We start from the raw sequence: 12,377 nt of genomic DNA on the forward strand, positions 1-12,377 counted from the left end.
GTGCTGCGTATGCCAGTCGACCGACTTCCTCGAAGGGCTCTTTTCCCCCAACCACGTAAAGGGTGGAAGAGAGCCAGAGGCGGTCAAACAATGACTTGGCAGCGAAGTGTGAAAGCCATTACCAGCAAACTCAGCCGCGCTGGTCACTGCCGTCTCCCTGGATGAGGACCCCGAGACGGGCCACATCACTGGCTAGAGCCATTGTCAGATATTGCCCAGTCGCGCCCTCAATGGTGCTTGTGCATCCAAGCTATTGCCTTCAATGCATAGCTACTTTTCCAGCCCCCACTTGACAGCCCACTGACAGTGCTGGATTTATGCACGAATTTATAGGCTCCCGCCTGCAGTGCGCAGCACTGCGGCAACTACAACCACTGTACGACGAGTACGCGGTTATTACAGCTGACAATGATGATGATGATGAAGTAGATCACCCTGACCCAGCAATTAGTATGCGAGAATTATCTAAACACCGTCCACCAAATAGTTCGTCTTGACAAGGACTCATCTAGTAGATGGAACAAAGTACGATCGCCTTATCCTCTGGTTTACACCTCGATTTCTTAAACTTGACATCACTGACACAACATGTGTGCATAGCGGTGCTTTGCATTGGTTTATGAAGCTAACTTTCACACAGTCACATTGTGCTTCATTTACCCGTAAAAGTTCAGTCAAGAGGAACTGCGCGGTGGGTAGCTTTTCCGGAACCCATAACTTGCGACCATTTGTAAAATGCAACACATGAGTTTATTATTTCTAAATCATGATGCTAGTTTTCCGTAATTCAGATCAGCTAGCAATCCGTATACTCTTTCAAATGTTTACCAAATCTCTCACTATCGTGTACTTCCAAACCGTTCGTTTGGCCGCATTCTGCTTCCTTGGTATAACCGTTAACACCGTGCCGGTAGTCATTTTTCTCCCCGATCATCATGTCCGACCTGGATTCACTCGAAGTGGCCGACAAGGCATCTTCTCTGTCCGACACACACACTGTCAGCTCAGTGCATCCAATCTCGGGCGTTGCAGTTGGCTTCGGACAGGCCGAATTTTGCGGAGTCCCAATAAGTTGGGAGACATCTTTGCGTGTGATATTGACCGAATATGAAGAGGAAATACTTGTCAGCCGCTCTGTCATGTGTGGTTCGTTCCCAGAAAATTGTCGAGAAGCCATTGATAGTGCAGGTGTCCGGGTCGTGGTCATCGAGTCACGAAGCTCCAGAGGAGGGAGTGATTTGTTCGGAGAGCGAGACACGGGGCCTGTAAAATAGCGTCGTGACAAATTTGTGAGGGTTGTTATACATAATCTTTGGAAAAGCAAACCAAACGTAGTGTTTTAAACCAGTTAATAATAGTCATAATAAGTGATGGTGACATTCTGTTTTATGTCACGCCGTTAATCAAGTCCGAAAGACTGTAACCCAATACAATTTGTTCAACCCTGATTTCTCTCAGTGTCCAAATTGGTTCACGACTAACCGTAACTTCGTTGCGGTTAAGTTCATTGCGTCCACCTAGGTTAACCCGATTTGTCTCAAGAGTGGTACTAAGTTCTTCGTTGTTTGTGAATCGTAGAAGCTGACAAACAATTTCCTTAACGAAGCAAAGCAAGCAGCAAACGTGGCGAAATCTAAACTCGATTAACATCACAACTGCGTTTCTTAGTAAGTGCTCTTACCTAAAGGCCTTATTTCCAAAACACAAAGTTGTTCAGTAGATTCCGTTCGGATGGATAATTTTTAATCCCTGGACAGGACGACAGGAACTTTCTAAAAACACTACAATAAGTATATCAGGGAGAGCCCATGATGACTCACCCTCAGGAGAATGAACTGTTTTCACCTTATATGTTTGCAATGCACTACTCATAAGGTAACTGAAAACTCCTCGACAGCCCACGGCCGGTTTCACTTTTCTTGGAGCTCATAAAGTAGGCGCAGTTCCCGAGTTCCCGTCAACCGTATGTTCTACTTGAAACCAAATAGTATGAAATTAGCGAATATACATTCGTTTGCAAATTAATTTCGTTTTTCGAGAGACTCGCCTGAATTCTAGGTGAATCTCTCGGTTTTGATGTTTCCAGGCAAATGAATGTGCTGAACCAGGCTGCCTCATGTTTCAGTCACTACGATATTCGAGATATCGCGATACATGTATATGTGTAATGCACGACTCACGTTATGTATGCCTTCTAACAACATTGGACCATATCGTGGAAAAAGCGCACAGAAAGTTGTGAGAGTCATCTGAAATTATTTTCTATCCAAACCATTCCTTAGTCACGGCGCAGTGTTGTTGTACGGTTGCAGGGTTTGGCCTCAAAGGGCAGATAACTTGGGCGTATTCAGGTTTTCCGTCGCAGATATTTCAAATGCATTGCTGGTATCGAGTGGGGTCAGCAAATTTTCAACGCGCTAATCAGAAACAGGTATTAGGCTATACAGCAAGTGCTTCAGTCATGAGAAAGTGCGCAGGTTTGATCATGATGCATACATATCATATGGCCATCTGTCGGGAGTAATTTTGTGCTCCGTGCTTTCTGTTTAGTGGCACAGCCTGCGCGATGGATAGTATGTGATTTGGACGAAAGCTGTGAAACGGATTACTGGAAGTTTTTGATGCGATGCGCAGGAAGCGGTCCTCTTGACCCTATCTGTGATTGGCTAGAGACGTCAAAAAAATTAGCGCCTAAACGTTGTCAGATACCTTAATTCCGCCAAATTCTTTCTGGTTATCTTATTGAACGTTCACAGGCGTGAGTTTTGAAGAATTCCTGTCATAGCCTAGTAACAGATCCTCTCCCAATCCAGTCCGTTTGCGAACCAGGCGGAAAGAAAATTGAGTTAACTTCGTGTCCGTCAACATCAGTGTAAACACTGATGATGGAGGATAACGGTTTGTACAGAGTGCTGCGTTGACTCTGAGATGATATCGAATTTGCTTACATCGACACGAATATAATTTATGCGCAGCTTGTTCCAGACGATCTCTTACAAGGTCATTCGGTCTTTTTCTCCAATTCCCTAAACTTTGTGCTTCCTGATATCACTCATGGAGACGTTCTTACATACCAGCTAACCACCGGCGAAAGGAAGAAAGCCTTCGCTGCGGAGTTACTCATTAGAAAATGCCAACTGGCCAGTTACAGATTATTGGACAGGGAAGCAAAATTCTCATTTGCATCTTATTTACAAAAACTGGATATCTATCTTCTTCTGAACGAGTCTTCTTGGACTTTCTTAGATATTCATTGACACAAATCATTCATTGCTCAAATCCAAGCATATGCTACAAAGCGACTCCACAAATTCCGCAACAGATCTCCCTTTTCAAGAGACGCAAAGCGAATTTACAGGAACAAAACATACTACTCGCATGCCTCCCCATCAGTAGTATCACCGCTACACCGGTATATATTACTATGGTCGAAGACTATTCATCCTCCACAAAGATCCTGGACACTGTCCCCTGAAACAAGATGATGCATTAGTAGCCCGCGGGAACTAACTATAACGCCTTTCTTCAGCTGTAGTACTCTCTCAGTGCCTCACTCGAAAAAAACATGAGAACTGAGACGTTGCCAAGTTGTCCAAGCACAAAGAAGTTGGAGTCGAAAAAGTGGAACACTGGTCGATTTTGCTTTTTGCGATGTAACCATAAGTTCAGTTATTGCCACTAAGTAGTGGCACAAGTCTAAACGTCACTGGTGGTTCCTAAACCCAAGTTACCCATTTCGCCATCCGACTTTCGAAATGTGGGGAATTCTTATGGAAGTTTATTTGTTGGGGATAACCACACAGGCCCAACAGGGTCCGACACATCACGGAAACATGTGGTTGGTTATTCATTCTTATCTTCTTAAAGCCAAAACGATCTTTGGTGAAATGAATCAGCAAATGTTTCATCTGCGAAATGCAGTAAGCCTACTGGGAAAGGATAGTCTTCCTTTGTACATCAAAGTAGTTTATAAGTGGGATCTGAGAGTGGATTGAAAGAATTCCATTCAAAACAACATTCTGAAAAGATGGTAGTCTACCATTTAGCTGTTCCCATACAGTCTGCGCCAAAAAGGGACGTTCAATCAATACGTATCAGCCTATCGTTTGGGCCCTGGCACACGGTGCTCTAATAACTTTCAGTGAGTGTGAGACCGTTGCAAAAATGAGCAGATGATTATGACCGAATAAGGCTTTGGGGAAAAAATTCGACTCTGTTATCTTTAACGTCAACTGCGATCCCTGTAGGCTTTCGGCAGTTTGATATCCTAACAATGCCATGTATGGTAACAGCGGCTCATACAAATGTCTTTCAGAACAACCCCACATTCTTCAATAGTCGAGGCATATTTTTCATATGTGCAAGAAGACACTAGTCCAGTGCGTGCCCATTTGGGCATTTCTAAATATCTTCATAACATTTGGCTAGCCTGAATAGTCTTTGGATGTTCGTTCTAACGGAAATAGTTTTTCCAACCAAGTTCGTAAAACCGAAGGCTTCTGTAGAGACTTTTGGCAACCCAAGTCTATCCACTGAATATGAAGGTGAATCACCTGGGATCCGTCACAAGTCGATTCTCTGCCATCAGAAGAGGCAAGTGAAAGCTCTGTCATTATCTCAGCCCACCAGTCAAAATTCACCATCAGTAAGCGATAAGTGTCGTTTTCCTTGTACGAATAGCATAGCCACACTGTATGGCATTTTAACCTAGACTTTTTCGTTGCTCGGTTTGTCTGATAAGTCACAATCATTCACAGAATTTCGTGTTCCCCCATTAAAATCGGAAACGTTGATAGACTAAATGTTCAGTGTGGTTGCGTTAAATTTCGTTGGAACAGTAGGCAAGTTATGGCTTAAACATATACTGCAAAAAACTGGGGTTTCGAGGTCTAGTCTGAGTGCATCTGTGCTAGACGCTTGTTTCGTGCTTCCTATGTCATCATCATCATCATCGACAGCAAGACATCAGTGTTCAACACTGATGCTTCACTGCCGTAATGCTTCCTATAGTGTGGGAGTGTTTTATTTCACCAGTTTAACAACTGTTCGCAGAGCTACTCATATATGATGTGGTAGTGTCTCACTATGACGAACTCACAGAAAACGCAGCAAGTTCGGCAATGCTGGAAGAGGAAAGGATGGCTAGTTATAAAACCCCAGCAGGCGTTTCATCCTTATCGGTTTGTGTCTATCACAAGCGCCAACATCTCTGTAGTTTCCACAAAGGGTCTCACTTTAGAAGACAACAAATTCTGCCCGCATTTATGTCGTCCGGATAAGCGATACCTGACTGACAGGCAACAAGTTTTGATCCAACCACCTACCTGATTCAATCATGACATCAACTGCTGTATCATATAAATGTACCCCACAGTTTATGCGGAAACTGACTGAACAGAGTATACTAAGGTCATCACCTGGAACCGTGCGGCTGAACCTGTTCAGAGCTTAGGATTGATTCGGATAGAAGTTGGGATAATATTAGAAAAAATACTTCCCATTTTCCCATTTGGAGTCTGAATTCTCACAAAGGTCGCTGAGGAGTTTTCTAAACAAAAACTGACCAATGTCCCTCGATTTTTCAGAAACCATAGAAGTTCATCTGAAACATTCAAATCTCCCTACTACTTAGGAATAACTTTTTTGTCCCAGTATGTACTGCCATACTAGTTGTTTAAATCATAAAGTGTCCCGTTTTGTTGTTTCTAACCCTATTTGACTAGGTGGTAGAAACCCACCAGTCTGTTTTGTTAAGGATAACAGGAACCGTCAAACACCAACTTCAGCAAGTCACACTGGTTCGTGTTAGTAACGGATACATCTACACTGTAGATAGGGTACGATATTCTACGATATTTCAAAATGAAGGGTACAGCTGAAATTTCACCATTCTAGTAGGTAGCACAAAAGTTCTCTATTATTTACCCACCACAAGGAAACAAGACTCCCAAGAAGAACGCACTCGGGAAGTGGAAAATGAAGTTTCACAGTTGTCACTCTATTTGTGCTTCTCATAAGTACACTGGTTTACATTGGTTACGTTTTAACGGCTCGGTTAATCATGTTTATGAAGAAAACGAGCTGTCTGATCTTCACTTTTATCAGTCTGTGACGGTGAATTTCATTACAAGTTTTGAGTCATCAACAGAACTCAGTAACTTTTCAGCAACCTTGTGAGCAGTTTCCTTTATGAAAACTTCCATCATAGTTTGATTTGAGTCAAACCTCAAAGCCCGTTTCAGAAATCCTTTACCATAATCAAGAGAGTTGATGGGCTTGGCCAATTTGCGCATAATCTACGGCTGTGCAGCTTACCTATGGAGAACAGTATTCTACTTGGTTCCATAATGACAAGAAACAGTTAGATGTAGCATATGCCATGCAACAATTTACTTATAAAAGCCGTTTATGGGAGGAGGCCATATCGAGAGTACTTGCATATCCAACGACCGCATTAAACACACTCAATTGATTTGAAACACTCAGAAATGTTTCATACCATGTCCAATGCACAAAGCTGTCATTCGGTCACATTTAAACCAACAATGTTTCACCTATTATTTGGGTCACGCTGTACATCTAACTGCACATTGATTTCCAGCTAAAACACCAGTGCATCAGCACCACACAAAGTTGCTCTGCTGGAATTTTCAAGGTAAATGATTATTCAGGCTTCCGCTGATACACGGTGCAAAACTAAGCGAAGAAAACTAATTTGATAAGCAATCCCTTGGCCTAAAATTGATAAGTACTCAGTTCTTTCACTGGATGGCATGATCTCATACCTCACAATTGCTTCCGAACAAAGTGGATGCCCTCATTTGCACATTAATTTGATTCTGGCGGAAGGCTCAACTGAATCCATCTCGATAATTCATTTATGACGAACGTCGTCAACCGAGTATGCTGCTCAGGGTCGCATCAGTTTTCAATCGGTGTTCGAGATGGCACTGTATGTTATCAGAGAAAAAACAAACTAACTGAAGAGTTTTCACAATCCTTTGCCCAGTGAGTTATGTCTAGAGAGGCTACTGACATTTTATTCTTGATTCACATGTCCACATTTCCATGCTTAGACAAAACGTGCTACGCAAAGCATCAACTACTTAAACTCTGACTTTAGTAGGAAGGTGAGATGCATGCTGTACAAAAAACGGCAACAATTTTTTTCATACTCTCTGCGATGTGATGACAGTTCAAGTTGAAAATGTGCTAGCTCCAGATGCCAAAATACTGTAGAAGTAATATGGATCCACCAAGAACTGTTACACCGACAGGCTAAGAGCTAAAAATTCTAAATATGAGTGAATGCGGATTAATCGACTGCAATATTCTGTAATTAGTAAATAAACTGAATTTTAGACTGTGTCAGCGTTTGGAATGGTCGTTCCTACATAGTCAAGTCTCCTTAGGCAATTTATTTCCTTGGAATAGTGAACAAACGGAATATGACAGTGGGATTCCTGTGGTTATTTTTATCGATCAACTTGCTCCATTTAGACAGGAAGACCGTATTTTGTTAATCAACTATCTTCGTAAGCACATCAAGAAACAGCTTGCTAGTGAACGACAACATGTCCAAATGCTTTGTTTGTCTTTATCTCGTTTTTTGAAACTGTCTAAATAAGAACCTCAGAAGTCTCTTTCCATGTAGATTCTTTCGTCTAAAGTGGTTACAAAACGAATCTGATTTCGGTTTGTGCGTTCCTTCTCCTGCTTAATGCCACCTTGCTAACTAACAACTACTTCAGCGCACAAATTTGAAACTGCATGCGAAATCAGTGTGAAAATTTTTATAGCATGGTATTGTTTAATTCAAACTTGTCAATCCAAAGAAGTTGTATTTTTCAGCCTAACAGCGGTGGTAAACATAACCACATTCAAACGGTCTTTTATTGTGGGTAAGATGCACTCTCATAACATGGTCGTTTGAACAGTCATTCTCCTGTCCTGAAACAATCATCCAAACCAAACAGGAGAAACACTGGAGTCGAGTTTCGCACTTATTAAGCCTCATCAGCAGTGCGTATCATTGGCCCTGTCGGGTGTTTTTTTTCACGTGCGTTTATAGAAGGCAAACCTGTTCAAATGATAGCTTTTCACTTGGTCTTACAAATACCCGCATTCGGAGACAGTATACTTGCCATGTGTGGAGAAACTAGTCTGAATGGCTAGTCCAGGAGACTATCCTGTCGAAGAAACAGAAGAGGGTATTTCGTCGCAATCAATTATTGGGTTGACAACTTTCTACTCACCAAGACATATAAAGTTCTGAGCAAACTCTCCCACTCGGTGCACCGTGGAAGTCGCATTAGCGCTGGTTGCATCATGGTGCATATTGCGTCACAGGTTGGATTCATCTTCACTAAGGGAAAGCAGTGTGGTTTTAATTGTTTTGCAGCTGCTTATATCCTACCGGTTCTTGCAGTCGTGGGTGCATTGTTGACGCTTCCTGAATGAACCACACGGGTCAAACTGTTTCTCCGACTCGTCCAATGGATGAGCACCCACAATTATAAACCAGTGCATAGTTTGTTGTACTTTATCCAACCAGACAGAAAGGTCTATCCGTCTCTAATCTCCCCTACAAGCTGCATTTATCGATGCAGTTTGAGAGTAGTGTATTCCTCCGAAAATTGGGTCAAATTCTGCGTATAAACAGTTGAATAGAATTTTATTCCACATAGAATTCAAGGTTCGGCCAGCTGTCCGTAGTGTCTTTCATAAAGCAATTCGTAACTTCTCTGATCTAACAACTTGGGAAATTTTGTCAACACCTACGTGATTTTGTACCTAAAACAAGAGGCTAGTCGTTTACGCACTATTCGGTTGGATTTTACTTCAGAAGGAAGCCACTGGCTTAGGCCTGTATCCCATAAATTGGGCGTTTATTCGGACTCATCATCAGATGCCGCACAGAGGCTCCAGTGTGCATTTCAATCTGATTCTGAATGCAGAAGAGTGTTTATTGATATTTCGTTACAAGGTACTCGGTGTTCAAGAGTACCAGAGTGTCAGATCTGCCATAAATAAGGAATGGGCTTGCATACCTGTTGGTTCCATCGTGGCGGTAGACGGTTCTTTTGCCGGTGGTACTGTTGTGTCTCGATCTGGTGGGCTGTCAGGGAAGAGGCAAGTAGGTTAATAAACCGAGTATGTGAGTAGAGGATTTCGAATAAATGAGCGACTTGCTGGACATTCTGTTCCCCCATGGCACACTGTGTTGAAAATACAGACAAAATCGTCAGAAATATCCTATGATGAAAAACACTGAACCGAAAAGCAATCAGCCTAGCACGATCAACCATGAGTCATTGAAACATTGGCAAATATCAGACGCCCTGACGGTATCTCTCAAATATCATAATGTGTTCTCCAGTGCACCCTTACTCCATCAGTATCAAATGAACCCGGGTTCCCCCATCGCAGACCAACTCAAGGGATCAGTTATTTCCTGGGGGCAGCAACTTCTTAAACTTCCTCCGCAAAATGTTGATTTAAACAGAAATACGTAAACATTACGATTGAGCCACTGTGCAACTGTTCCTATACTTTGGCTGTATCACAAACTAGCATTGTTTTCGGAGGGGAAAGCGTTTCAAAAATATGGAATATCCAGCAACGACTCGAGTGTGTCTAGCTGCAATATTAAGTGGGTTCTTCTAAAACACAATCAAAACCAAGTACGGTAATGGGAGCTCTGATGTGGTGCATACGACGAGGGTGAAAAGTTCAGAAATGCTGGAAACGTAAATCACTTTGAACGTGTTTCTGAGACTGTGGCACAAATTCACACTGAATAATACCGAATACCAAAATGCCCTAATTTGCAACTTAGGGCAAGTGATATCATTCAAGTAAGTTCACCACAAAAAAATCGCCTCAGGCTTCATTTGGAACGATATTTGAGACGTTGTATTATACTTTCCTGATATAACTCAGGGACCACACCGATCTGATTAGACCCAATACGGGCGAGACTGCTGATGGGTACTTCAGATGTGTGACATCTTAATAAGTGTCATTTCGAGGAGAGAGAAAGCCTTACACAAGACGGCGGTCGCGAATAATTGCGAGCGACTGCATGACTGGCAGAATTTGTGCACTAATCATATTCAATTTGGTCCTGGGGCGAATGGTCCATTTCAATGGGAGGAAACAACGGTCTGGAGCTCGAAACGAAGCAACCACATCCTGGGTTGCGCTCTGGTTTGAGTTGCAGGCTTCTGACGGATCGGCTACCTCACTCAGCTAGCACAGTAAACATGAATTATCACTTCAAAACAGAAACGTATGGTTGTACTTTGAGCCAAATGACTCGAACGACGACCCAGCAAATGTTCTGGTCGCCCTGATCAACAAACGAACCATTGACCAACTGTGTAAGAGAGTTCGTGGACCTAAGCGAATGAACATGTGCTCCGATCATTATTGTCCCACTGAGCAACATAACTAACGGGCCAATACGTCCCTATTTTGTTATTCGAGGGCTCTTCCGGCTTGTTTAGACTTCACTGACATCTAACCCTCTTGACCAACTATCGACGATAGAGAATCCGATACAATACAAAACGGAAATTTTGCGTTCCGTAACCGATCCAAATACGGTTCTCACACCTTTAGAGTGCAACATGAAATTGGGTTACCAGGGAAACCATTCTGTACCTTGGTATGCATGCTCTGGCGTTCTGTGCTTGGAGGCAGTGATATTAACTAAAGTAGCTTGTGTTCACACAAAAATGGGGTCAAATTTAGCAAACGAGAACTTTCTGTTTTTATGAATGCTTTGTCTATGCAGCCTTAACTAGGCGATCGATATAACAAAAATAACTGCACGTTGTCTAGGTTACATGTCTACACGTCAGATCCACCAGTGAACTCCACTGAAAAAGAACTCGCCCATGCAAGAAGGCAGAAAATTCCTGCGAAGTAATGCAACCAGATATGAAACGTTGGTATTTAACACACAGCATCCGTCACTGATGTGACGTTGCACGTTGACGTTTAGTTTCATGCCTAAAAAAGAACACACATCTTGGAAAAATCACCGTAGGGTGTGATCCTAGCTTTTGTTATCATTTGATTGCTGCAATATGACATTTCTCCTAAAAGTTGCAAATTCAACAACATGTTGCTAGTACTTAACAGTAAGAATCGAATGACAGCATAATATTTCAATTTCGTCGATGAACTACTTCCCCTTACGAGGGACTTTCATCTGAAAAGTATGTGAAAAAAAGAAACCGTTTTAAAAACACCGGACAGCTTCAAATTATGAACTGTGCCGTTCGTATCAGCTGTTTTTCACGCGGCTAATACTTCATTCTGCAGAGGTTTCGCAGATGATGAAATGAAACGAAGAAATAAATTGGTTAGCCTGGCCTTATTTCGTTTGCTGCGAGTGAAAGGGGAAACGTCCTTCTCTGCGGAGTTGTTTATTGGCAAATCAAGCGATCACAAAGTAACTGACTAATTAGCACAGCATTTTTGAAAAGTGAACATTCTCAAGCGCCCACTTGAACTTTCCGGGACTTTATTTTTATGTGAAACAATAATGAATGAACACTGCGATCCGGTTCCTTAATTTTCGCATTACCCTTCATTTCCATAGGGTGCCGGAGAAACCAGACTAGACACTACTCTCATGCTTCACCAGTAGTATAGGCCGTTAGGCAGGCGGAATAATGAACCCAGGTTCAGTCGTCCAGAACACGGTCAGAAACAACTAGTGCTCCCTAGTTGGTAGTCTCAAGTAATGCACATTTTTCTGTAGTCAAATCCACAAATTTTGGATGGTTTTATGGTTGGATAGATCGTCCAATTCAAAAAGGTCATAATTTTGAGGTATGGCAAAGCAGGAGAGACGTAGCGAAAATTTTCGGATGCAGATGTTGATAGGTATCACCATAAATAAAACGTAGCAAAGGAGGAAGATATCGAGAATGACAGTAACATCAGTGATTGGTAGGATGAAGACTCTGGTTTCCAAAACCGGTTCATGCATGCGTCCGCATTTCTCCGAAACAAGGAAAACAGTTACACCAGTGTTCATTCACATTGAAAACGCCCAAAAAGTCTTGTGCGGCAACGTAATTTTGTCGGACCCTTGACAGTAGATTCATTTTGTACTACCTACCGTTGGATAAATACTCATGTAACCCCAGGATCATTAGAATATGAGGATGGTATGGGCTTATTTTAACCAAGCTTTGTTCCTGGCACCTAATCGAACAAGATTCCCAAGTAGAAGCAGCTTCACTACCACAGAATATTGCTTACCGTGAAAGGATGCTTACCAGTGAGGGGATTAGAACTTTTCGCCGCGAAGTTGTTTATTACAACTAAGCAGTTACAAGCCATTGGACAGGAAAGTAAAC

The 12,377-nt window shown here is 42.3% G+C and overlaps 1 protein-coding gene across 1 annotated transcript; it reads right to left on the bottom strand.

Moving 5' to 3' along the window:
• Positions 1 to 797: 797 nt before the first annotated feature.
• On the bottom strand, positions 798 to 9,063 carry T265_12607 (hypothetical protein; the record flags this gene model as incomplete). The annotated part of the gene is made up of 2 exons (XM_009164616.1): positions 798 to 1,263; positions 9,051 to 9,063. Coding segments are annotated over 2 exons (477 nt in total), but the record flags the coding sequence as incomplete, so codon positions are not given.
• Between the last annotated feature and the right edge of the window lie 3,314 nt (positions 9,064 to 12,377).

The sequence above is a fragment of the Opisthorchis viverrini genome, assembly GCF_000715545.1.
Source record: "Opisthorchis viverrini unplaced genomic scaffold opera_v5_7, whole genome shotgun sequence".
Taxonomy (NCBI): Eukaryota; Metazoa; Platyhelminthes; class Trematoda; order Opisthorchiida; family Opisthorchiidae; genus Opisthorchis; species Opisthorchis viverrini.